This window comes from Amborella trichopoda, chromosome 13, assembly GCF_054954075.1.
Source record: "Amborella trichopoda isolate Santa Cruz 75 chromosome 13, AtrichopodaSantaCruz75HAP2 v2.0, whole genome shotgun sequence".
In the NCBI taxonomy this organism is placed as follows: domain Eukaryota; kingdom Viridiplantae; phylum Streptophyta; class Magnoliopsida; order Amborellales; family Amborellaceae; genus Amborella; species Amborella trichopoda.
Window position 1 is genome coordinate 49171014 of NC_142348.1, and position 27697 is coordinate 49198710.

General features: G+C 35.8%; 2 protein-coding genes across 7 annotated transcripts; one reads left to right on the top strand and one right to left on the bottom strand.

The window, feature by feature from the left end:
- Positions 1-9400: 9400 nt before the first annotated feature.
- Positions 9401-17989, top strand: LOC18446020 (inactive protein kinase SELMODRAFT_444075). Of its 5 annotated transcripts, none has more exons than XR_016048373.1 (10): positions 9401-10064; positions 10436-10584; positions 11394-11488; positions 12990-13456; positions 14417-14793; positions 15165-15325; positions 15524-15600; positions 15839-16142; positions 16296-16528; positions 16930-17989. XR_016048373.1 is itself a non-coding variant. In XM_011629435.3 (10 exons), exons 1-9 carry the CDS (start codon positions 9866-9868, stop codon positions 16509-16511), a joined length of 2340 nt encoding a protein of 779 aa, XP_011627737.1. In that variant the 5' UTR covers positions 9401-9865; the 3' UTR covers positions 16512-16528; positions 16930-17989. The 5 variants fall into 5 exon arrangements, 4 of the variants coding, with proteins under 4 accessions (XP_011627737.1, XP_006856208.1, XP_088712897.1 ...); XM_011629435.3 differs by having other exon boundaries at positions 14122-14793; XM_006856146.4 differs by lacking the exon at positions 16930-17989 and having other exon boundaries at positions 14122-14793; positions 16296-16639.
- On the bottom strand, positions 16747-25011 carry LOC18446019 (extra-large guanine nucleotide-binding protein 1). 2 transcript variants are annotated; one of them, XM_088856769.1, is made up of 8 exons: positions 23180-25011; positions 22906-23043; positions 22543-22647; positions 22205-22386; positions 21337-21517; positions 19259-19500; positions 18460-18623; positions 16747-17676 (listed from the first exon to the last, which is right to left on the bottom strand). In XM_088856769.1, exons 3-8 carry the CDS (start codon positions 22550-22552, stop codon positions 16920-16922), a joined length of 1536 nt encoding a protein of 511 aa, XP_088712895.1. In that variant the 5' UTR covers positions 22553-22647; positions 22906-23043; positions 23180-25011; the 3' UTR covers positions 16747-16919. The 2 variants fall into 2 exon arrangements, with proteins under 2 accessions (XP_088712895.1, XP_006856207.1); XM_006856145.4 differs by having other exon boundaries at positions 22205-22390.
- Positions 25012-27697: the final 2686 nt, after the last annotated feature.

The window sequence follows — 27697 nt, forward strand, 5'->3', positions numbered from 1 at the left end:
TTTTGATAATGAAATAAATGTAATAGTCAACAAATACCTAGTCATGAAATAGATTATCAATATTTATATATTTTTGGTAAAGTAATTAAAAATGGACAAGCAACACTTCATTTTTATTGTACTCCAAAAACACTAGATTTTCAAGAAATTTTAAGAATTTTTTAAATTTATCAAGCCTAAATCACGACAATCCACCAGTCCGGATCGATGGATTATCCGGACCGTTGATCTGCCAATTTGAACCGATTTTTGAGATATGGGCAATCCGAGTCCCCAATCTGTTTTTTTAAACATTAGTTTGGCATAAAGGATTAAGACTCATCATGTCACTAACCACACGTGCATAATTTGGAGGTTTATTATCTTGTTTGTGATAGGCTATTAGTTAATGTTAAAACGACTATTAATAAAAGACATGTCACAACTACTAACTAATATAATCTTAGGTCAATTTATATTATTGCTAAGTAATTGCAGATTTTTTTTCAAATTGGTACGCGTTGTTCACTATGCACATAAGCTGTTTTGTCTCGACGTCTTAACCTCAACCACAAGCAAGAGGCATCAAACTGTGGCGATTGAGAACAAACACATGCAGGTAGGACCTATCTATTTCACCAATACGACAAATGAATCTTTAATTGGGTGACCTCATTTTAGAAAAATTATCAAAATACGCTTTATATGTCAGGTATTTAATGTTTTACTCTTTTATAACTATTCAAATTCATGCGTATATTTTGAAGGGAAAGGTTTCTATACTTTCCTTATGCTTCCCCTACCATATTTTAGAATATTTATGCTTTCCTTACCATCCAGCCGTCTAGTTTTGATTAAGAGAGCCACTCACCGTTTGATCTTAGATCCGACGTCTCAAAGTATTTTATTTTTAGTTTTTTTATACAAATTATATGAATTTGAAATTTGGCACGTGTCATCTTTTCATTGGGGTGCACCTATAAAAAAAATGAAAAATAATTTTTTGATAAAATATAATGACCAAAATACCTCTTGAAACTTGCAGGGGTATTTTGATCATTTTATTTTATTGGAAATATTTTTTTTTATATTTTTCGATAGTGCAAGTTTAATAGAGGGTTGAAAGTACAAAATTTGGTGTCAAAATAATTTATAGAAAAAAATTAAAAATAAAATAGTGCAGAGACGTGACATTGTGATTGGGGTCATCTTAGCCCTCTATTCAGAATGGACGATTGGATAAGGGGAAGTATATAAACATAAAAAGCTTGCCTTATTTTGATATTTGAAATCAAATCAAGAGATGTAAGTAACATATTAAATAATTTATTTTATAGGGGCATTTTGATTAATTTGTTAGGTTTCTATACCAGTGAAGTTTGTATATCTCCTATGAGCAGTATCCAACCTAGATTCAAACAAATCTCTCTTTTCTTTTTATTGCTAACTTTAAAGAAATCTCTCTCTCTCTCTCTAAAGTTTCTATAAGGTAAGATGCACCTTAAAAACCTACCGTAACTTTTCTTTATTTTTTTTGATACTGCAAAACCCTCCAATCGATCATTTTGATCTCAGGATGTAAGGATATGAAAAAATATTGATTTTAAGTCTTAAAAATAATGCATCTTGTTACATATTATTTAGACTATCCATTTTCAAGATTTTCAAATGTTTATAAAATCTACTCGCTTTGTATCAGTTTTTGGAGTTTTAAATGTCACAATTAGGAACTAAAACAATTTTTAAGGCCATCACAAAGTTTTTTTGGCACCAAACTACATAACTTTATATAATTTAGAGGCAGTTTTACTTGGATTGTTTAAGGTTGACACCTTATACAAACCAAACCTATATATAGTTGGAAGTTTTATCCAGCTGTCTTTGAAAGATAACAGCTCTTAGGCACCGATTTTCAATCCAATTTGATTTTTACTTTGGACTATAGCACCGGTTGACAATGATAAAACATTGGCCCTTCTTTTGTATATATATATTTTTTTTTTATTTGGAGCGCTTAGATAAAACACACACTTCAAAATCCCTTCTGACTCACATGAAATTCTAGAACAATAAAATTGAAAACTACCCCGCAATGTGGGCCATTCAAATCCCAGATATTCAATTTGTGATGTCCAACCTATGCTATTCCTTAGTTCAGAGCCTATATTATTTTTTCCTAAAGAAAAATGTCCATGTCTTTTTTGTTGGATTTGGTGCTATCCAAAATCACCCACTTTAACATATTCGCATATTACGTGGGATTAAAATATTTTCTTATTATAAGTTTTCTAAGAAAAAATAAAAATAAAAAAATGATTAAGACTCACTCTTGGATATATCTTTTTGTCATGTGAGCTATATATAATATCTATAAGAAGTTTTCTATTTAATATGGATTCCTTTATTTGGGTCACCATATGGGAATGGTGATTTCTTCCATATAAATGGGCACAGGGCCTCATGTGCATAAGATGCAAGATTTTTTCTTAGAGAGAAGAGAGGTTCCTATAAAGAGAAACATTGATAGTGCCTTTTGAAGACTCCTGGAGAGTGAGAGGTTAGTTTCTTGTAGAGAAGCGGTTCTTATTGAGATTTTGGATTGTTTTCTTTTTTAGTGAGATAAAGTTTCGTTTGGTTTCAAATTTCTTTTCTAGATAGTGTTCTAGTCATGGTATCTACCAAGCAGTGGTAATCAGGTTTAAACTCGACTTGGGTTTTTGTCGATGTTTAGAAAGGTAACTCTATGTTGCAAAATCTTTGATGTAAGGATTCTATTTGTCGTGCCCGTGAATGTAGCCCTTCTGGGTGACCGCATAAATTTGTGTTCTTGTGTATGAGTGTTTCGTGCTTTTATTTCCAGTACTTTATTTATCAAAAATAACCGATTGTGTGTTTCATGCTTTATTTTCCGTACTTAATTTACTAAAAATAACACGTTGAGTTTAAAACTTCCGCCCACAACATTGTTCAAGTTCTCTTACCACACAGACAAAGAAAAATAAGCGTTTCAAAAATACAAAATTTTCTGCTGACTTAACTTTTCGGTCTTCCAAACAAAATATTTTATAAATAATGTCGCCCGCGCCCTTAAATAATGAATAAAACCCAAACAAATAGAAAGAGGAAAATTCGAAAATAAGAAAGAAATTGAAAAGGGAGAAAGCGCAAAGGAAATAAAAGCACCATCCATATTACGAAAAAGTGGACACTATTATCTACCACCCATGAAAATGAAATTGCCTCTTGCTAAAAACGAAACGACAATGCCGCCCTGTTTTTGGAAAGGCAACAAAAAAATCGAGGCAATTCCTGCTTCTTTTTTAACATTATAAAAAAGGGAACGTATACTGAGATTATTTACCTAAGGTCACAATTATTTATAACCATTCTATGATAACTTTAAGCATTCTTTCTCCCTATTTTTATTTTTTTTGTAAAGGCAAAAGATATTATACTTTTAGGAGAATATAACATCTATTTACTCCCTTGAGTAAACCTCATGTAGAACTAATTTTAAGACCTTAAAATTTGAGAATGTAACATTTTCAACCCATAGCCTAACCTTAATAAAAAGAATTTCTTAATTGTATGCTTTTGAAAAAGTTTATATAAGGGTGAGGCCCTAAATGACCCACTGCAAAAATTCACTAAAAGAGGTTGTTTTGATGTCCAAAAATCCTCAAATCGATTACCTCGACCTGAAGATGTATAGACATGAGCGAAAATGGTTTTCAAGTACTGAAAATAGTGCATCATGCAATGCATTTTCTGGATTGACAATTTTCAAAATTTTCAATTGTTTAGAAATCTTCTCGATCTACACTATTTTTGAAGCTTTAAATTTTATAATTAGAAATGAAAATAAATTTTCAAGCCATCAAAAAGATTTTCACTAATGAAACAACATATTTCAATACTATTTGAAAGCACGCCTTATTTTGGTTGTTGAGTGCCTCAGCCTCATACAAACCACGCCCGTATGCTTTGTGCACTTGAAAACAAAATGTCTTGAGATTGAGTAGAGACCATCTCATTTTTAGATGATAAGATTTAAGTGTTAGTAAACTCAAATTTTAAATTCTTTGTTTTGAGAATAATCATCTAGTAATTTTATAGTCGCTCTTAAAATTTCAGATTAAAAAGATCCTCCTAAGTAGGTTTCCTGACCGAGGGAATACAACTAAACTATGGCCCCAAGGAAATTTAGTACATGTGCTCATATCTCTCTCTTAATTCTATACTCTCCTCTCTCCCTCTCTTAATATTCAGAAGCGATTTAAAAAATGGATAAGTGACCCAAATTGGGCATTACAAAATATCGGTCCGGATTGGTGAATCAGCTGTTTGGGTTGTCGTTTTACTGTGTGGAAAAATATTGAACCAATCAAAAATCGATTCTGATTGGGGGAATGGGTATTTTTACTCTAACAAAATAGCATTTTTACTGTAGCAAAACACCGTTTTACAGCAAATCGCCTGCAATGATTTCCTATATATTGACAGAATCGATACAGGATGACCGTTTTCCAAATCGGACTGATCGATTCCACGCCTACCTAGAGCTTTTAAACCAATGTTCACAAGCCTTGGTGGTCTCATTTTTGTCTTTCCTCTCTTCTACCTCTCTCATCTCATCTCTCTCTCTCTCTCACATCATTATTTATCTCGCCGGGTTTTATTCCGAGAAGGCATAAAAAGCCGAGAGTTGTTGAGAATAATGGAAGGTAATGCCAAGTAAGTGTTGGCTGCAAAGGAACAGTGACAACAAACCTCTAAAAGCAAATCCTTACTTAAAAAGTCAAATAATGATGAACATAGAAATCCTCAAACTGCCCTTTCCGTCGCCGCATTTTACGCCTGATTTTTACATTAACTCCACATGAAATTGCATGGTTTTTTTCACTTGAATTAAAGCTTTTTAGATATGAGTGCGGTTTTTATAAGGATGCACCCTTAAACAAGGCGCACCTTAAAATTTTATTATAACATGTAATTTTGTTATAAAAAATTCTTAGTATTATCTTAAAATCTATTTTCATACCTAATTAGAAAATTTTAAATTTTAAAAATAGTTAAAATCAAATAGATCTATAAATATATGAAAATCTTGAAAATGGACGGTCTAGATAATGTGTTCAAGATGCATTATTTCCGGAACTCAAAAAATTCTTTTTTTTCATATTCATACATCTCAATGTCGAGATGATCGATTAAAGGGTTTATTCAACATTAAAACAACATTTCCGTTAGATTTTTGAGGTGCATCTGTGATTCTACATTTTAAAATTACAACTTTATATAAACTTTTTCCTTTAGATATTGGGTAGTTTATGTAGAGTCGTCATTGTATAGATGGAACGATAGTGACGAGATTGGCTGGATGATCGGTTAGACCACGACCCTTATGACCTACAATAAAAAAGTGAGTTTGGTTGAAATTTAGTCAAAATAAATATTTAGCTAGATATGTTCGGTCTGGCTAGCCGATTGTAATCGAATGTGCTCGTCAAACAAAATTAATAATTTTTTGTATTCATTCACATTTTTAAAGTAATTTTATTTTTTTATTTCTAAAATCCATTCTAACTATTTTGATTAAAGATTCGATAGGTTTTAATTAGACCAAGTCCCTGAACAATTTAACAATCGGTCTGATCCTAATCGCAAATAAAACTTAGAAGACGTCTGTACTTCTATATTTTACATGGGATTGTCTAAGTTTTGAAGTTATAATTTAGGAAAACATGTGATTGTCTAAGTTTTGAAGTTATAATTTAGGAAAACATGTGATTGTCTAAGTTTTGAAGTTATAATTTAGGAAAATTATTTGATATATCCCATAAAGTTTTCTATATTCTAAATATACCAAATTTTCTCGTTTAATACATCTATAACTATATCGTTATATTTTTTTTTATAACTAATATTTTTACTTCCGTTGTAGACATAATAGGTCTATGACGGCATATTAAATCCCAAACCTACCTGTTTGACATGAGGGTAACGTGTGATTTGAGATGCTTCTTTACATAATTGTACACATCCCCACTTACATTATGAACATGTTCCCTATTCTATGAACATGCCAATGATGCAAGAGCTTTCCCTTGTGATGAACATGTTTGACTTATGATATTTCTCAACATGAAAACAAATCTATTAGAGTCGTTGCAATACCGTCACGGATATGTTATGTCTGTGACGGTCTGTTCGCCTCCTAAACACTAAAGAGGCATTCTATAAAGGTACCAAAAACCCCTGAACGCACTATAGCTCTTATAGAGCCGTGGCAACACCATTACGGTCCTACTACATCCATGATGGATTTAGAGGTATCAGGAACCTCCAAACCACAACAACTCTAATAGAGTCGTAGCAAGGGGTGAAAACCATGGGGAACATGCATGTTTGGGGTTTAATACAGTGCCACGTACTTATTATGTTCGTGGCAGGGTAAAAATGTCATTTATGAAAAATTTAGAAAAATATAGATATGGGTGTATTAAAGGCTACGTTTTAATATATCTCAAATATATAGAACTTTATGGAATATATATGATAATTTTCCTATAATTTATCTCGGGCAATGATTTCATGCAAAGGTTGTATCATAGTATAATGCAACCACACTTCTAAAAAGCCATGTTTGTGATATTTGTATGACCCAAAATTTTACACACACACTCTCTCTTCTTCTCAATAATCAATCCCCCAAAAAAAAGGTTCAATTTGAACCCTAGATATGGTCAAAATGAGTCCCCTCTAACAACAAATCTAGACTATTCATTCAGTGCATTTCAATATCTTAGCCTTTACAAACTCAGAATCATTTTTTTCTTTTTTAACATTGTTCATCTAATGGTAATAAAGCAATCTAAAAAAATTGGACAAGAAAAAATCCTTCTAAGGCCTAGATCTAAGCATCTTATCAAAATATACGGACTATATTAATTAGACTAAAAAAATACTTCCTAGGCTCCGTTTTTTAAATTTTCTTTTTTGTGCTTGTTCATTAGAATGAAAATAGTGTATATGTCAAATTTTGGATTAAAAAAATAACTCTAACATAGTTTTTTAAAATTATTGCATTATATTATTATACAACCGTTGCATGAAATCACTACTATTTATCTCAATTTCAAAGGTGAATTCCGAATTATTTGTTGCCAAGGAATTGAGGAGGTCTCCTTATTTTACATATTTTATAAGATATTTGAGAAAAAAAAGTGAGAAGGAGAAACACCCTTGACTTTTAGAAAAACAGGTATTACTCATGAGGATCTTTATTAAATAAAGGATGAAGTTTTTATAAGGCTTAGGCCTTCTTAAAACAAAATAAAGCCTCACCTCAAATCCTCATCCAAAAAACACTTTCAGCATTGGAAATCTTCATGATGACTCTCTTCATGATGACTCTAAAATAAATTTCCAACACGGTTAATAGGATTTGAAACTCAAATGGTACATATTTGTGAACACTTATTTTTAGGGTGAAATGGAGAGTCTAGATAACTTCTAACAATATACAGTATTTCTACAGCTTGAAATCTTAATTTTTTATCACAATCATAATGTTGAAACCAAGATGAGCAATTTAAAAGTTTTTCAACACTTGAATTACAATTTACAATGAGTTGTGAGTGAGATGGGCCTTCAGTCCTATCGAACCATTTTCCATGCACCAAAATGGTCGGCTTCGAGATTTTCAGCTTCCTTCTCATGCAGTGTGATCCCACGGGAGAAACCTGTACATGTACTACCTCAGGCAAACAAATAACCTACATGAGTTTCTTGAACTAAAATTTTTCAATCCACATTGCAAATCATTTAATCAGGTATTCTTCTTCTCATTGATCAAGAGTATGACTTATGAGCCCTGTAGGCTCTTTGTTTGCAAGAAGCAAGATTATTTGTTTCAGTCCATCTTAAAGATGGACGTTTGATGCTTAGGGGATACATGCATCCCACTCACAATTTCTCCTACCTAAAAAAAGTCATAAGGTTATCAACCTGTCACCTTCCCCTCATCCAATTTGATGGTGATGAAGTCATAGTACACAATGAGTGGTGATGCATCTAATTGGGCAAGATCTCATACCACTAATGTTAAGGATCGTATACAATGACACCATTTACCTTTAATACAAGAATATTACAATTACTAATTACCATATGAGGTAAAGTGAAATCTGATAACTTTTGTATATCACAAAACTTCAAGAAATTTTTTTTGAACTTTGTGTTTGGTTGATAGAATAAATGCAACCACCAAATATCACATCCAATAGTCAAGATTAATTGTGACTACCTCTTTCCAAATATAAATAGTCTTGTTGTATATTTGTTCTTAATAATAAGTTACAAAAATATATGCATTATGATCATGTACTTTTGTATAAGGATGTCACTATCATTATTGACCATTAGATACGAAATCATGTGGCTAGATATGTTTCGTTAACTTTGTATAAATATAAAGGCTTTTGTTAGACTACACTACTTGTGGTGTATACGCTTAAAGTCCTCAACATTTTAGGACATTTAGATAACCTTATCTTATGGTATAATAACTTTTTGTCTAGGGGTATTTAAAGTAATTAGTTAAGGAATAAAGATGGGATTAGTCCACTAACCCATATGAGCCCAACTGTCCAGATTGAATCTGGACCGATTTGACGGTCACGACCTTATTTTGTATTTGAATTTTAATTTTTTTTCTATAAATTCAAATTACTTGAAATTTTGGTCGTGTGTTCTTCTCATCAAGCCGCACCTAATAAAAATATAAAAACAATTATTCGTGAAAAATAAAATGACCAAAATACCTTTGAAACTTTTCGGGGGTATTTTGATCAATTTATTTCATGTAAAATATTTTTTTGATATTTTTCAAGATTCAACTATTTTTTATGAACACACGCCTGAAATTTCAAGTGATTTGGATTTGTAAAAAAATTAAAATTCAAATGCTACCGGACATACTTGATCGTTAGATCAGCCCAATTTCAATCTGTGTCGTTGGACTCATATGTTCATATGAGCTAGTTGGCTAATCCCAACTTTTTCTATTAGTTAAAAATAAAATATAAATTTTTAATAGAAACAAAAATATTTATTAAGAATGATGGACAATGACATCACCAACGTATTGGATATCACTTACAACATGCATTAATTAGTTTTTAATTATTAATATAATACCACTATTTTTTATAGAAATATACATTCGACCTTTTTAAATGACCAAAACTGCGCTTACTTAAAAAAAATCTTATAATAAAATTCAAGGGTTTTTAAGTATCAAAAAATTGTTGAGGCTTTATAAAGGTGTATTGTCTTATTGTGCACAATCCTTTAAGTTCTAAGGGTATTGGGCCCTAGTGAGGACATTATTTCCCATGTCATATGGCCCATACTATTTACCTACAATAAGCAGGGATATACATGCCATTAAAGAGCTTCACAAGGATATTTGACATCTTCCCTGTTTCCCAAAAACACCGATCCCGAAAATCCAGCGCAATTGAGGGGGTCTTCGCCGCAAAACCAACACTCCCCACACTTAACCCTGGTTACTCTAACCCCATTCCCATTACCACGTTATATACCAAACCATAGTTAATGAAATCCAACCCCGGTTAAACTCCCCCATATATGAATTGACAAAATATATGGGATAACATCAAACCAGCATTTGTAATTTGGCTGCTTCAGATGAACACGCATATATTTCGTCATAATTCCAATTCTCTCTCTCTCTCTCTCTCTCTCCCTAAGCTTCATTGGGTGGCCGGAAAATTAGAAATCCGACCTACTTGATGTTTTCCGATGAAGTTTTGCCTGGAAAGAGGGAGAACTGAGTGATTTGACTTGTTGGGTTGGTGTGATGAATGCTGATTTCGCTGGAAATTCGTCAAATTCCGGAGAAGGGAAATCCTCCGGCGACCGGGAATGTGAGGAAGTGATGGTAGCTGTGAAGTCCGGGAAAGAGAACCCGCGAAATGCTTTGGCTTGGGCTCTGACCCACGTTGTTAAGGCGGGCGATTCTGTTACTTTGGTGGCCGTTGTTTCCAATGAAAACAAAGGTGAGTTGTGAATTACAGAGAGAGTGAGAAAAGAAAAACAGAGTGGGTTTTTGAATTTTTGGCCTTTCATGGAGAGGATTGTCATCTGATCCTTCGCTGTGTAAATGACGATTGAATTGTGATGAGTTAATTTCCAAAGATAAAAACGAAATAAACGTGAATTTTTCTCTTTTTTTGTGAATTATTTGGCATTTGATTTGTTATTTGAGTTTATTTTTTATTAAAAAAAATTAGTTGAATTTGAAGCCATGATTTTGATACAAGAACTGGTGGCATGCTTTCAATGTAGAAATCAAGAACATTAGTTTGCTTGGTCAATGGCAAAAATAAGATATATTTGTTGTGGGAGAGTAATATGGTAATTTGGGCAGGAGGGAGGAGGGGTTGGAGCTTTCCAAGGTTGGCCGGAGATTGCGGAAGCGGTCACCGGAAGCAGAGGTCGGAGAGTACAGATGACGGGAAATGTGAGATCTCGGACTCCTGTTCTCAGTTGATGCTCCAGCTCCACGGCCAGAGCCGAGTAAGAACTACTTTCTTTATAAGAGAGAGAGAGTGAAGAGAGAGAGTTTCATGATGCTTTCGGTGTTTTGTTTTTCTGTTCACGGGTCAGGGGCCGGAAGTTTGGCATTTGCCGGATTGTGTGTCAAATTGCGACCGGGGTTTTTACACGTCGATCAGACAATAAGATCTTAACGCCCCTGGTTATCTGGAAAAATGACTATAATGCCCTTCTCCAGCGTTTGTGGAGGGGAACGGACGTCAGATGTGTCTAATTTGAGACTCTTAAAGTTATGCTATACACCATAGTGGGGTATAAAAATGTTTTTGATCTGCCAAGATATCTACCTTCAATAATTGGATGGTGGAGATTATACATCCCTACACAAGGGATGTATAGTACGATGCCAAATTTGTTTTCAATGATGGACGGTGGAGATAAAATGTAGTTTATGAATACTTAATCTCCACAATCCATCTCGTAAGCATGTCTATGGTGTGCAATAGCATACACGACCCGTATGAATGTGGTCTACTTTCATTAGTAGCATAAGAGTCAACACTGAAAATACCGGGGTATTTTGGTCACTTACCCATATTAGGACATTTAAGTCACTGTTATCCACAATAGGGGTATTTCAGGTCTTTTTGTACCGTTCACAAGGTAACAAAAGTTACCTTTAGGAAGATGCTAACTAGAAAAGACAGAGAACACTTGTGGGTAAATCTCGTTAGTTCATGTTAAAAACATGGGTATCTTCGGTATCCTTGATTTCTCCGAATTTACCGAAATATTCCGAAACTGACTGAAATTTTGAAATTGTGGTGCAGATAAACGTGAAGATAAAGGTTGTGTATGCTTCGCCGCCTGGTGCAGTGGCCCTAGAAGCAAAGAGAGCTGGCGCCAACTGGCTTGTATTAGACGGGTAAATAAAATATTTAACCATTTTCAATTACATTGGGTTTATTTTTTATATTATTTTATTCTTTTTTTAATTCCATTTTTAAATTTTTTTATTCCATTAAATGATTTGATTTTGGAGCTAGTGCAATTTTAATCTGGGGTATATTTATCAAGGTATCTTTGTTTGGTGGGACATTTAGTGATTTATTATACTTTCATTCATACGAAGAGTTCAAAAATATATAAATTATCTTTGAGTCATAGAATAAAAAACCAGTATTTTTTTGTTTTTTGATTATTTTATTTTTTTAAGATATTTTATATGTAACTTCCTCTATGAAAAACCACTATCTTTTTTTTAATTATTATTTAAGATATTTTTATATGTGATTTCTTGGCTGTTTGTTAGGAAATCATGTAGGTGAAGAATTGATTCAATTAAATAAAATTTTTCATGTTTCCATTTCATAAATTATTGAAAAAAGTATCTTAGGAAATTTAGAGGAAAGAGATGCCTTTTTTGGAAAAAATATATTAACAAAGGAATAAATAAAACAGGGATTATTTTGAAACGGTCAAATGCCCGGCCTGCGGTTTATTGGTCATTTATTCGGGGAATAGCCAAAGGGAGGTTTGCTTACCTGGCCTGTAGCTATCATATCTCATTGTTGATTTTGCAAATGGACGGTTAAGATGGCACTTACACCTGAATTATTATGGTATGCTGGTCTAATACTGTTGAGCTGTATAGTATACATTGCTATAAATCAGACTGTAGGGATGATTTCATATCATCTTAACCACCCATTTTCCCAATATAAACGGCTGTAGTGGACGCAGATCACTCAGACAAATAACCTGCACTAGTCCTGGGTCATGCTAGCAAAGCCAAACCGGTCATTTTAGAGATGCACGGTTAGAATGCTATTTACCCTACCATAATCGTGTTTTCACACTCCTGTTAATGAAATGTGTACTAATATATACTCTCATACTCCAAATGTGCCATTGTAACGTACGAAAATCCAAAATATTTTCATTAACCTGATAATATCCTTCTGTCCTGGATAGTAATTCAACGAAAAGATGGCTTCTTAAGGAAATAAAATTCACATTTTTCTCAATTTTGGTCGTGAATAGATATATCTACAATTATGGGAGGTAAATTACAGCTAATATCCTACCAGAACGTAGGTCTTATATCTCTTACAAGGGTAAATAGAACATAAACCATGGTGCATTCTAAAATGGTACACCATAGGAACCCACCTTCAACTTATAATGACAAACGGTGGGGATTGAGACCCCCCTTTGAGCGAGCGTAACTGTACTTTCTAATAATTGGTTAATCCCCACCGTCCATCACCAGGAACAGAGAGTGTGATGCCTCTTGTGGCAAACCACACGCAATAGTTCAGTAGATTGTAATATACTAGTTTGAGAAAAGTTTGACATGAGTGGCCTGCAGTATACTTTTACCTACAAACAATTGCATTTGATAGATTATCATTTCTTTTAAACAGGCATTTGAAACAAGAAGAGAAGATATGCATGGAGGAGCTCCACTGCAACATTGTTACCATGAAAAAAGCAAAAGCCAAGGTTCTCAGGCTCAACTTAGCAGGAGTCCAAAACCCGGTAGACACCCCTGATATTTTAACCTTAGAATTAAAGAATCATATTGCAAAAAACCAGCCAGAAAACAGGATGAAATTGCCCTCGACCCCAACCAGTAGCCCTGAAGGGCACACATCTCCCTTCTCTAGAACTGAAGCTGGCTTGTCCTCAGTATCCAGTTATGATATCGGTGCATCCCCGTTCTATGTCTCTGAAACAAACCCACTTTTCAATCTCTCACAAAAGGGAAAATCCCACCTTTTAGAGCAAGAGAGAGGCGTCGAAGAAGAGTCAGCCATATTATCGGAGACTGATATTGATGGCTGGAGTCCTGTCTACTCTCAGCCGTGGTTGGAGACCAATCAGGAAAAAGGTAAAACATAATTCACTTGACCCTATAATTGGGCACCCAAAAGTGAGAAAATTGAGAGTGTTTCTCATGGTTTTCTAGAAAATAGAAGTCTCAAATCCCCAATTATTAATTTGGGGAGTGAGTGATGTGAGTTGAAATACCCCAATGCTTCTCAAAGATATAGTGTAGAACTAAAGCTGTGGTTCTACTTTTGATTTGTGGATGCTATTTTGCATGACACAGACCCATTTTCGAAGTACTTGGAAACTAGAATAACTATCAGGTTATGAAGATGTCAAAGCTATATTTATATTTTTTCAAAGAATGTTCAAGAGTATCCACCTAGAATACAGAAGAAACAGTCCACCACACAAGACAGTTGCATTATCATTCTTTTATCAGTTCTATCAATATTTGCTACACGTAAGATTTTTCAACCAAAAAACAAGATGCTCCTCGTCATGTAAGAATACTTCCAAAGTTTCTTTAGATTCCACTTGGTAATCATGCTGTGATTGTTATTAATCGTGGCACTTTATGAGCCGAAACAGAATTCTCTTCTATATTTTGTCTTTTTCTTCTCTCAACAAAATTTGGGATCCTGATTTTCGCTATCAACAAACTAGAACCAATGTGATTCGGGTAGCTCTTGACATGTTATTGTGCTGCTTTTCTTTTTCATACAGCTTACAAAAATTCATCTGACATCGATATCACAACAATACATAGAAAACCATTCCCATATTCCACATTATCATTAGCAGATACACAAGGAAATTATTGGGTTCCTTCAAACCCAAATTACAATAGAATTGAGAAACCTCAGATACCCAAAACCCTGATGGAGAAGTTCTCAGAAAATGATCAAGAAGACGGACTCTGGAGATTGGGTCTCTACAAAGACCCTGGAATCATACATGATAAGCGTAGCGATTCCGGTTACTTGTCTTCAGTAGTAAGAGATGCAGTCTCTTTATGCAGGAACTCTCCTTCGACTCCTCCACCTCTATGTTCTATTTGTCAACATAAAGCACCACTTTTTGGTAAACCACCAAGGTGGTTTAGTTATGAGGAGCTTGAGCTCGCAACAGGGGGGTTTTCAGAGGCTAATTTCTTGGCTGAAGGTGGGTTTGGTTCAGTTCATAGAGGGGTTCTAGAAGATGGTCAAGCAGTGGCAGTTAAGCAGCACAAGGCAGCTAGTTCTCAGGGTGATGTTGAGTTTTGCTCAGAGGTGGAGGTATTGAGTTGTGCTCAGCATAGAAATGTGGTGATGCTCATTGGGTTTTGTATAGAAGAGAAGAGGAGACTGCTGGTTTATGAATATGTTTGCAATGGGTCACTGGACGCTCATTTGTATGGTAAGCATTCTAACACACATTAATTTTCTATTAGTTTATGTTTCGTACTTACTTATTGAATTTGTCTTCATAGGTAGGATAAGGCATAGTAATTTAATAGAAAAGTGGGAAAAGTAAAATGCTATCAAACTCATCTCGCTGCATAAAATGAGAAAAATTATGTTGCTATATTACATGCCATTGACTTATCTTCACATTTGCTTGAGCTGACTATTTAATTTCAACTTGATTATATAGTCTCACTAGGAAAGAAGACGCTAGAATACTATCAGTAATTGAGTATGCTCTGGTAGTTCCTGAGAAACCATGATTTAACAAGAATAGAACAAATAACACGCAATCAAGGTTTGAACTTTATTTTTGTGAAATAGGACGAGGCCGTGACCCATTAGACTGGGATGCAAGGCAGAAGATAGCAGTGGGGGCAGCTCGAGGACTGAGATACCTTCATGAGGACTGTAGGGTTGGTTGCATAGTGCACCGTGACATGAGGCCCAACAACATCCTCATCACCCATGACTTTGAGCCATTGGTATCTCTCTCTCTCTCTCTCATATATTAACGGCTTGGGCACCACAAAAACTTAATGCAATATTTATGACTCCCTTACTATCCACCCCTTACATAACAATCTATATTGTTTACCTCGACAAACGACCTAATTGTTAAGATCCCTAACATATAATACTTTAACATGTTTGGGGCCTCATTTGCTCTACCTATGACTCAGGTTGGGGACTTTGGGCTGGCAAGGTGGCAGCCGGATGGTGATCTTGGTGTGGATACTAGAGTAATTGGGACTTTTGGGTAATTAATAACTCAATACATTGGCTACTAATGTTGCGATTTCATAAGCATCCAGTGACAAAGATTACTGATGAAGACTAATCACAGAGAAAATAACCAGGGAAGCTAAACCTGCCTTCTAAATTCATCTGACCGCCTTGTAAATTTTTTGTATTCTGCTAGATAGTCTCCTAAATTCCTAAACAATGATCCTGTCAACTTCCCTGATTCTGATCTTTTGCTCATCTTGAAAAACCAGATATTTGGCACCAGAATATGCTCAGAGTGGTCAAATAACCGAAAAGGCAGATGTGTATGCATTTGGAGTGGTTCTGGTGGAGCTCATCACTGGCAGGAAAGCTGTGGACATTAGTAGACCAAAGGGTCAACAGTGCCTCACAGAGTGGGCCCGCCCCTTACTCGAAAAGTGTGCCATCTCTCAGCTGTTAGATCCACGATTGCAACTACATTCCCCGCACACTCACCAACAGCTCTATTGCATGCTCTATGCCGCTTCTTTATGCCTAAGGCGAGACCCACACTCAAGACCACGAATGTCACAGGTACATAAACTCTCTCTCTCTCTCTCTCTGAGTATTTTATGTTGTCGGTGCTCTGCATTAGTGGCTGGGTGTTTTTGCATGGATCTTTGACTCTCCCTCTCCATTTGGAACATAATGAAAGTGGTAATTCAGAGTCATTTCAATGTAAAACAGGTTCTCCACATATTAGAGGGAGATGATCCAAACTATTGTAGTACCCCGGCCTATGACACGGCATCAATAGGGAGCATAAGCGGCAGGTTGAGCTGTCTAAGTCTTCAGAGCCTAACGGGTGACTCCCAACCAGGTCATAGCCGTCGGCTCTCCCATGAAGCCCTCAAAGCCGTCTACTGTGATAGAGGAAGATCACATCCTGCTACCATTGCCTAAGTCTGCTTGCAACTCTAGTAATGTTCTCATATCACTAGTTTTTTTCATTATTGAATGATTTCTTGTAATTCTAAATTGTATTTATTTATTTTCTCAACTAGTAAAAGGAAATTATATTCATCCAGAAAGTTCTGAAATAATCCAAATCTCGAGTTATCAAAGACTGAAATCCTCTAACAGTTCTCTTCATGTACATATCAATAGTACTAATATTGTCCTGACAACCTTCACCTAATTCTCAAAAACTAATTTCTTTGTATTACTTTGGCAAATCAACGCCCAGTACAATGGTTCATGTTAAAAACAGCTTACCCAATCAAAAGAATAAAAAAAAAGAAAATTTATATTAACATCTGCAGCACACAAAACCAAATGAAAAGCTAAATATAGCCAACATTAAAGACGATTTTATGTACAGACCAAATGTTCACAAAGAGCAAGGTCAGTTTTACAGCCTTCATTGATTGTATCAGTCTGAAAGGAGCTAACCTCGGTGCTAAAGCCAAAGTCTTCACCACTACAAAAGGCCTCTCTCTCTTCGTTCCACTTCATAACCTCCCTCAAGTATCTGAGAGCCCCATCAACACTGCTCCGTTCCCACCCATTCACCCCCGAAACATAGAGCTTACGCCCCGTCAAAGAAGCAAAGAGCCTCTTGAACTTCACAGCCATATAATGGTAAGCTTGTTGCCCCAAAGTAGACCCAGTACTGCTATTTCCATTGCTAATGGTGCCACCACTAAGTTTAGAGGGGCTGTTATAGTACATGATGCCGCCTCTAGATTTAGTTGGGTTATTCTTACAAATGGTCGAGGAATTGGGGGTGAGAGAGGAACTACGGTTTCTTGTGAGAACGGGGTTGAAGCCATTGAACCACTCACAAGAAGAGAGTGGGGCATTGTGTATCTTCGCTTCAAGGAGGTCGAGCTTTGTGAGGACGAGGAAGAAGGGGGTGTGAGAAAAGCTTGGGTGAGTGACCAGGGTCTCGAAGAGCTTGCGATTGAGGAGCATCTTGTTTGTGGTACACCCGTTCTGGTCATTAGTGCAGAGCTGGTCATAATCAGTTGAGGCAATGCACAGGACGACAGAGTGCACGTCCTCAAACATGTCGAGCCATTTGCGGTTGTCACGGAGAAGCCTTGCATGGACTCTGATCAGCTGGTACCTGGAACAAAATCCACGAGTTCATCGGCCACACAAGTTGATGCTTTGGAGGGAGAGAGAAAGATAGAGAGAGAGAGAGAGGTGAGGGAGGGCAGCAGCTAAATGTATTCTATCTTTAGTGGTAATTTTTGGGTTGTTTTTAGCATAAAATGAGTGTTAGCCTTTAAAGGAGAATGATATGATTTACCGCCAGCAATCAAATAGTCAGAGCCGAAACTTGTTCATCGGACCATATTTAAGGGTCCCAAGAAATCTTGTATTCCATGATTTGAGGGAAAGAACAAATAAATTTTGGTACAACCAGACTTTCCAAATAACAGACTATACAAGGACACACGCATGTCATAACGTAACAATGGTTCTCGGAATATGTCAGCATTTTCAAATATACGACATGCATATCTAACACTTGGAAATGTAGGGGCTTTGCTTCTCTTATTTTTTTCACAAACATCACTAGGAAAATCCTTAATGTTATTTAGAGTCCTACAACGGTTATTTGAATCCCCACCCCTAAAAATGACGTACAAACATGTCATGTCAAAAAGGTCAATTTTGTGGTCCACATTTCTGATATGCATATCCATGCTGGACACTGAAACACGTACCCGTCTTTGGAAAATAGGTAAACTTTGAAAACATTATTGAAAATAGGTAAAATTTCATAACATTATTTCGGCGACTCATTCCTAAATCTCTCCAGATTCTTAAAAGACATCTTACTTCGGGGCAGGTAAAAATAGTTATTTAAAAAAAAAAACATGTAGCACCCATACTGACAAACCTTAGTAATGGATCGTGCGGATCAGTAGCATCAACATTATCATCAAACTCTGAATGAGGGAAGGAGAACTCCATGGACGCCACCCCATTTGATGGAGTGATCCCTTCAGTATAAAGAATATCCTTATCTGAAGGCTCATATTCTGCCCTTGATATCTCCACAACCTACAAAGTTTTCCCCTTCAGAAGCCGAATTTTGTATAATTGCTCTAATGAATTTTGCAATTCTAATATCTATACAAGGTGAATGCTAGCTAAACAGAAAATTAAAATTCAACATTCAATCTGATGTACAGCCAAAGCTATTTTATCGTATGAGACCATTTATCAAAAGGAAAGTATAATATAACCCGATAGACTATGGAGAACCATGAGGCATCAGGGTAAATACTGTTTAATGAAATGGATGGCTATGGAAAGAGTGCAGATCCAGAACTGGGATCATGTCCCGTTGGAGTGTGACCCACTCTTTCTACACCATCCTTCATTTCACTTAATGGTGATGACCCCACTGGCCTACAAGTGTATATCACAATTCATTGGATGATAATTTACTTCTTTGTTTTTCGCTACATGGATTCACTTTCCCTTTTTAAAATAGACTTTCATTCTGTATCCTCAAAACTCAAACTTAGGTTGCCGAGATTCATGGGAGGGGATAAATTTCAAACATGTAATATTGGATATTCTTCCCAACCACCTGAACGACCTTAGAAATTCTCGTAATTTCATATTCTTCTCACACTAAAATCTACATAATATTATAATATTGATAATTAATTACAAGCCTGCAGTCTTACCCGTTCTAGAAAGTAACTAGCGATACCAGGAAGTGATTGCAGTTCATTCCTTCTACTATATGCAGCCTGAATTGCAGCATCCTTCCACAACTCCTCAACTTTTCGTGCATATTCACGGGTGGATGCTGGGAATATAGCTTCCAAATTACCAGCAACCATAACATTCAAAAGCCAATCTGAGAAGCTTTTCAACCTTGGACTTATCGCATGGCTGCTTTGAATGTCGTCATCCTTCACATCTCCTGATGTTCACCAAATTTCACAACTAGCAATTCAGTGTCTTGAAAAATATGAGTAAGTTTTTACCCACTCAAAAAATTATAGCCAAAAATAGAGTAAACAAACAAAATTACATCTAAGAAACCATCACACAATACTCAAATGTAAATTCCAACAATGACAAGACTCAATAAAGAATAAGTTTGACTTTCATAGTCAGGACAGGTGTTAACCAACTCAGGCAAGTTGACTCGAACTCACCCATGTCACTCGGGTTTGGCAGGGTGCCAAGCTCGTAAACCCCCAATTTGGAGGGCGTATATAAAAAACCAGAACTCAAATGGGGTACACCCCCCTTTTCCTTCATTTATCAAGAAGGATGCAACAAATTGAGCCCAAATTTGGGCCATAAACTTGTTTTTCCATGATCTGTCAATTAATAAATTGGATTTGAGAAAAAATAATCATTTTTTACAGAATGACAGATTGAAGAATTCGACCTAGGGTTTGCCCGATTTCGAAGAATTGTGATTTCTTCCCAACGGTTGGTTGATCTTCGATGAAATGTGTTCTCTAAGCCTATTTTTGGGTTTTCATTCAATCATAGGCTTTGTTTCCCACAAAAAAACACAAGAACTCTTGGATTTATAAGATTTTAGTTTCGGATTTACTGTTCATCCAAAATTTTCAGGAACTTGGATCAACTAGATCCGAACTCGAAACCAAAATCTAGCTTGGGGCCTCGATTGCGGGTGTCTGGAAAGCCTTTGACATGGAGGCATGATTTGCACCGATAACAAAGACAAGAGAATTGACCTCAAAATTTTGGTTAAATTTTATCATTTCAATTTAAATTCATACATTTGATTTTACATATGTTTTACGAGCTTTTTATATTCACAATTCAAGTTACAATGTTTTATACACTTTTCATTGTTTTTCCAATTTTTCCTTTTTTTTTCTGAATTTTCATATTCTTCCCAAATTTTCAGGATTCTTTGGGTTTCATGGGCGACTCAGGGCAGACTTGGGTGAGTCGACTTGGACTCACCTGAGCAGCTTGGATGTTTAGGGTCTGAGTTATGCTCCTGAGCCATGTTTCCAAACATTGGTTGGGACAAAAGGAATTAAGGAATCTAACAATGCTCCACTCATGCTCAGAATTAATGATGACAATACAGTAATACAACTGTTCAATGATAGCAATGTAACCATTTAATGATCTGAATATTACTAGTATAACCATCAGAAAAACTTTAGTAACATAAGAGTTTGGAGTGCCAATCAACTTATGGGTTGCATGGTCCAATCAGCTCGAGTGGTCAAGCAGTTGACTAAGACCAGACTCAGGTCTTACACAGACTCATGAAGACTGACACAAGGTTGCACAAAACAGTTACTTCAATGACTTGCCCTGGTCTCTATCCCTTGGGTGAGTCAAGCTTCTGACCAATAATCAAGGCCCCTAGTAGCACATAGCATTAATAAATGTTTTGTATACAATTGCCCACACCCGCTTGTTAATGACGATCGCTAGAATTGAATATCTCAGGCAAACGCAGGGAAAATGATTTTTTTAAAATAAAATAAAATAAAAAAAGAAAAAACCAAAAGATGCCACTCACTAGAAGAAATTACCATTGTAACTTAATTTCATGTGTGATGTTATTTCTATTATTCCAAAGACAATTAAGTAGTAAATTCATCAAATCAAAACGATATTTTCCAAGTGTCTACAAGAGCTAGATGTCATTCCACTAATGTTTCTAGACGAAGAATTCTGATGTGCAAAATTTAAAGCATAAAACCCCTTAAAAATATGCAGTGGCCAATAAATCTAAAGTTGGTGACAACAATACCATTTCCAGATGATTCATCAAGCAGCCTATGATTCTTCATTTCCAGTACATTTTCTTCTTCAAAGCGTTCACACCCCTCCAGTAAAATTCCAAGATAGTAATATACATTAGTTTGGATCATCAACTTAATAATTTGACGTTCATCCTCCGAAAATGGAACATCTTTATACAAGAACTTAGCCTGGGGGAGAAAAAAAAAACTCAAATCATACAATATCTTTAACTTCTGTATCTGTATTCAGGAAAGGATAAGCAAAGTAACTTAAAAGGCTAAACGCACTAAAAAAATTTTAGAAGCCTCAAAAGCTGTTTATAAGTTCATTGTTGTTCCCAAACTCTAAGAATGATTCAACAACAAGCAAATTCAAATTGATTAAGGAAAGAAAACTTTCTATCATAAAGAACTAAACTCACATGTATTGCTCATTAGTTAGCACAAGCGAATTGAATATCACAATGATTTCATCATAAGATAAATGCCTGAATTCATTTTTCATAAAAAATTAGACAAAGGCACAATCTTCTCATCAATATGCCCAGCATGATTGAAACAACAAATAAATGGATTGAACAAAACATTAAAAAAAAGTGAATAAATAAGAAACCGCAAATTACTCAGTGATTGTGCACTTTTTCATTTTTTTTCATTTTTGTTTTGAGGTAATTGCACAATGATGATACATTAACTTCCAATAATTTAACGGAGTTACACCTCCGCCAATGATGATGAAAAGGTCATGAAATTGAAGAAATTATTTTGCATTTCATTATCCTCTACAAGATGGTATCATTATGATACCAAATTTCAGAGTGATACAGCAAATATCAAAATCCTCTCAATAATGTAACAGAAAACCCTGCCAGTTACCTGTTTAAATAGTGTACTGGTTCCTGATCCATGATACCCCACTAAGAGAACCTTCTGAAGTGTTTTCTGCTCCAGGTACTCTGGCATGGAGCTGTTAAATTGATGACTCACATTCTCTCCAGAAACATTTGAGCTCTTGTTTGGTACTGGCAGTGATAAAAGAGAACAAACCAACCTCATTCCTGGCTGCCAAGAAAGTAAACAAAACAAAATAAAGCCAACTTCTAGAGGCTCAATGCCACATAAAGCCAAACCAAATGCTCATGTTTGCACGATTTGTCTCGTTGAGAATCATAACTTCGACAAAAATTACAGTAAAATCATCAAGTACCACACACCTTTCCCCATATATTTCCCTTGATATTTTTCTGCCCCTCCTCTAGGTATGAACCATCAGCATTCAACCAGAAGCCTACTTTACCCACACACTGGACACCAGCAAGCTGCCATGTACAAAATAGCACATCATTATAATAATTATGATCATCGGTACCACATCATCATTTCCAATCTAAAAGAACTTCTAACAATAAGAGAATACAAATGTAGCAATCTTCCAAACAAGTGGACCAAGAAACATGAGCAGATTTTAAAATCCTGATGAGATATATCACATCTCTGCATCGGTATAGCTAAATCATTCAAGTAAGAAAAGGAACTGACTTAACAAAGAGAAACAGAGAGAGCATAGGGGCATGAACCTTAAGCATTCGTAGCTCTTTCTTAGTAATCTCACGACCATTTATAAGAACCTGTGTGTTACCATTGCTGGCATTTGTCATAAGAGTTCCCCCAACATTCATGTTAGGGCTTATAATCTGGTCGGGCTTGTGTCCCTCCTGTCAACATAAGCATAAATTCCTAATATTAAGCATATGCTAAGAATAACCTAAGCTAAAGAGGAAAATGAAGAATCCAAGCCAAAAATTGAGTATAAATTAGAGATTAAAGCAAAGCCCACCGAAAAAAGTTCACCTTTCCCCATAGACCGGAAACTTTATCGTACCAATAGCTCCCGGGTTTAACCTTTGCCGGGGGTTTTGCACAACTCATCAAAGAAGCCATCTCCTCTGAAGAAAGTTGCTTCCCATTCACAAAGACATGCTCTGGTTGTATCTGATTAGTTTCACATGTTTTTTCAGACCTCATAATCAGCTGAATTTCCAAGGAATCAAGCAATCTCTTTAGTATTCTTGATGATTTGCCCAAACCTTGTCGCCTGCTCTCGTCAATGGACTTCCCAATACAAGTAAGGCACTTTCGACCCTCAGGCATTGAACCCATGGCCCTAAGAATGCAATTACCGCAATATTTTGCATTGCACACAATGCAAGCCTCCTTTTCGGTGAATCTATTGCCTTTCAAGCATCGATAACACACCCCTCTCCTTGTTTGTGATTGAGAAAGAACCGAATTCTCTTCTGATGTTGAGGTTGAAAGCACATTATCATGGGTAACACTAGATATCTCTACAATATCATGATGAGCAGATTGAGATTCTCCCTCGACAAGAAAGGTAACTCCCTGTGCCATCTTAGCCTCACAAGGCAACTCATGACCCTCTCCTTTCCATGAAGAAGCATCTGAAGACAAAAATGGTGAAGTACAACTAGAATCGGTCAAGGCCCAATTTAAATCATCCTCGTTTCCGTTAAGCTTCAAACTTTCTCTATCTGGAGTTGGTTCAATCCCATCTAAAGACTTAGCACAAGCATGAGAAGCATCCGAGGGTGAAAAAGGAAAAGTACGACCACAATCAGTTGAGACCGAATTCAAATCTTTTCCATTTTCATTAGGCTTTCGACTTTCCCTCTCTAAAATGGGTTCAATACCATTCATAGACTTCAAAAATGGCTTAACAGCATCTGAAGACAAAAGAGGAGAAGCACAACTAGAATCAGTTGAGACCCAATTCAGAACTTCCCTATTTTCATTAACCTTCAAACTTTCCTTCTCCAGACATGGCTCACTCACATCTCCAGAGACTCTGTAAGCACTAGAATCGGAATCTGACGAAACCCAATTCATATCCTCCCCATTTTCATCCAAAACCAAACACTCTCTCTCTAAAGGCTCCCCAATCACCCCCATAGACTGCTCATAACTTTCATAGCCAGAATCTCTTGACTCCCGATTCAACTCCTCTAAATCGAATTTTTCACTATTTTTACAATCCGTCTGTACACGAGGCTCAACTTCATCTAAATCCCTAACACCTCCATTAACACCAATCTCACTTTTGCAATTTTGGAGCTGCAAAACCCTAGAACTCAGCGGCTGAACAATAGGAACCAGCAACTTGTTAAAGAGAGAGGTGGCAAGAGGAGAAGCTTCAGGAATTCGATCAATTTCAACTGGAATTATCCTAGGAAGTTCATAAGAAAGAGGAGGACCTTCATATTCCATAGCAAAAGAGTAATCCAGATGGTCCTCATCAGGTATGGGAGCTCCATTAGGCAGCATTTTGCGGAGGAGCTCCTCCATGGTTTCACAGACCACAGCTATTCTCGTTGCAAGTTTCTAGGGTTCTTAAAGTTTCCAGGGCTTGTAATCGCCATGAAAAGGTAGAGAGAGAAAGAGATAGAAACTTACAGTAAGATGAGCGTTATGGAAAATGGTCCTTTATGGGGCTCCATTTTCCTCGTTGTTCATTTTGGGAATGAAGATCTTTATAGGGAGGCGGATATCATGGGCATTGTAACGCCATGGAGATGCGGAAATGTATAGAGAGAAAGTGTTGAGAGAGAAAGGAAGAAGACTTACTGGAAGAAGAGACGTGTTCTGCTGAGCGTGATTGATCCTTGTTTCTTCTCTTCTATTTTGAGAGTGACGGTGGCTGAACCAGATGGGAGTATAGAAATCTCTATTTTAGAGGGACAAATAAATCACGTGCCCTAGATAATTTTTAAAATGACAAAACATTTAACTGGTTTTTCTTTATAAAATGAAGTTTATATAAGGAGTAAACCTTATACTCTCCAAAAACTCATTAGAAAAAATTGCTTCAATTCTAGAAAACCTTCTACACGATCATTTTCGATCTCAAGATGCATGGATATAGATATAGAAAATAAAAAATTAAAGGTTTTAAAAATAAGAGATAATGTTTTTGTATTGTTTTAAAAAATTTAAATTTTATAATAAAAGGCGAAAATAAATTTAGCCATCATAGGAGTTTTCGACACCAAAAGTATATATCCTTCAATAAAATTTGGAGGTGTGCCTTTCTTTGATTTGATTGTTTAAAGTTGACATATTATGCAAAGGATGCGGTTTGTATAGCGCTTAGGGTCTAAACCATCAAATTAAAGCCTACCTTCAAATAGTGTCTAGAAATGTGGTTTCAATATTGAAAATCTTTGTGATAGTCTTAAAATATATTTTCACCATTATTTATAAAGTTTAAAGCTTCAAAAATAGTGTAGATTGATAGATCTATCAAAACTTGAAAATCTTCAAAATTGACGGTCTAAAAATGCGTTGCAAAATACCATATTTCCAATACTTGAATCTTTTTTCTTTTTTTTTATGTCTATGCATTTTGATGTCGAGATGATCAACTTGAGGATATTTGGATATAAAAACAACCTCTTTTAATGAAATTTTTGAAATAGGCTCAAATTTGATTGTTTAGAGTCGCGACTCTATATAAACTTTCCGTTTATGCAGACCACACCTCAAAGGAAAATACAAAGCGACCAATGTGACATGGTTTGAAAACCATGATCAAGTGGTTTATCACCGTTGAATCAATTGGTGAAACAGTGATGAAGGTTAACCAATCTACTAAATAAGCTGAACAGTGGGACTCAGTCCCTCCCTTGCCATCTCATAAACTAACCGGATGGCGATAACTCGTAGTCATGGGCTTTTGATGACCATATGGATCACATGACACGGGCCTTCTTTTCGGCGGTATAAAGTGGACTTGTATTAGCTCTTGCTTAGGCAATGATGTTGATGTTTAATGGACGGTTTATGCAATATTAAACTTTAGATGGTGAGACAAATCTAGAAATTGGATGACAAAAATGGTCAACCATAATATAGTAGAATAGCATATCATGATTCATATAGCCGATCTCAATTAATTTAAAAAAAAAAAACTCTGACACACTCCAATCATCAAATTTCACATATAAATTGCTTGGAATGTTGCTTGCTTTCTTCACAAAAAAAGTAACATAGCATTAAACTTTCATCTAAGGGTCAAAAATTTGAATTTAGATGGCAACTTATGCCTTGCCCAAACTTGTGTCAACCTACCCCAACGTAAAAAGGGAGAAAGGAATTGTCCTGGTATTTTAAAGTGTTTTGACCCGGAATCTCTTCAATAGTGCCAACACTAGAAACCCTAGCCAGCCCATTGTTGGTATTAAACATTTTGAAGTCCTGCTAACAAGTAATAATTACAATTTTTTTCCTATTTTTTGGGACATGGAAAGAGGTGCAAAATCTCCTCTTTTGATAGGGGAAATATAGATACATGGAATGGAATGGAATGGAATGAGAGAGAAAAAGGGGGGTGGATCCAAAATTGCCCCTTTTGAGAGGGAAAGTATGCAAGGAAACAGAATTGACTAGAGACATCAATAATAACTTAGATCACCAGCCACATATTTGGAAATATAGGTCTATTTTCTAGTCTTCGATGAATTTTGATGTCTTTTTCATAATTATTCAAGTTTTTTCAGTTTTTATTTTTGAAATAAAAATCAATTTTCGGGTCTTGGATGACTTTTTAATGTCTTTTTTATAATTACTCAAGTTTATTCAATTTTTTGATATGGTGGCTGGCCCGGCCCTAACTCGGCTCGGGTTTCCACGTGGCCAATCCGATTCGAAGAAGCCCTGCCCGAGCTCTAATTTTTTTAAGGATTATTAGGGAATTCTTGTGAAGAAAGTGCAGAAAGGGTATACTATAAAAATTTGACTAGGAGCCTCATGGGTTTGGTATTTTATGAGATCTTCCGCAAATGCGGGCCACCTGTGGACGAGGTTAAGACAACATTGGGACGGTATTGTCTAAAGATGCCCAACCCCATTTATTTCCATCGTGGTATTTCTATTGTCTAAGAGGAGCTTACTGTAGAATAACTCCTTTGAGCCGAAAGGGCTGTTTCTTTTTTTTTTTTCTTTTTTTTTTCTTTTTCATCTAAAAATCTGGGAATCAATAATTAATTTAAAAACCAAAATTTTGAGTTTTTTAACATTTAGATCTAATTGTCGAAAAATTAAAAGGACTCAATTCATTCTCATGACTTTATTTTTTTAGGGGCACAGACAGTCTGTTTTTAATGTTTTTTCTTTTGAAGTTGGTTGTTAGATTCAAGAGGTTTCTTCCTATAATTTCCAGTCCTAAAAACACTCTGGTTTTATGCGAAAGAGCAACTGGATAACATACTCCCGCAGGAGTAAGACGCTTCTTTCTCTCTTGTCAATTTCCTTTTCTATTTTTTTCCTAGTATCAACGAGTCTTCTAGAGGTCGTCCT

Coding starts and splice junctions, on each gene's coding strand:
- LOC18446020 (XM_011629435.3), top strand. CDS start 9,866: ATGAATGCTGATTTCGCTGGAAATTCGTCAAATTCCGGAGAAGGGAAA. Junction 10,585..11,393: donor AGCTCCACGGCCAGAGCCGA/GTAAGAACTACT, acceptor ATTGTGGTGCAG/ATAAACGTGAAGATAAAGGT. Junction 11,489..12,989: donor AACTGGCTTGTATTAGACGG/GTAAATAAAATA, acceptor TCTTTTAAACAG/GCATTTGAAACAAGAAGAGA.
- LOC18446019 (XM_006856145.4), bottom strand. CDS start 24,688: ATGGAGGAGCTCCTCCGCAAAATGCTGCCTAATGGAGCTCCCATACCT. Junction 19,501..21,336: donor TGATGAATCATCTGGAAATG/GTATTGTTGTCA, acceptor GGTGAACATCAG/GAGATGTGAAGGATGACGAC. Junction 18,624..19,258: donor CTAGTTACTTTCTAGAACGG/GTAAGACTGCAG, acceptor AAAACTTTGTAG/GTTGTGGAGATATCAAGGGC.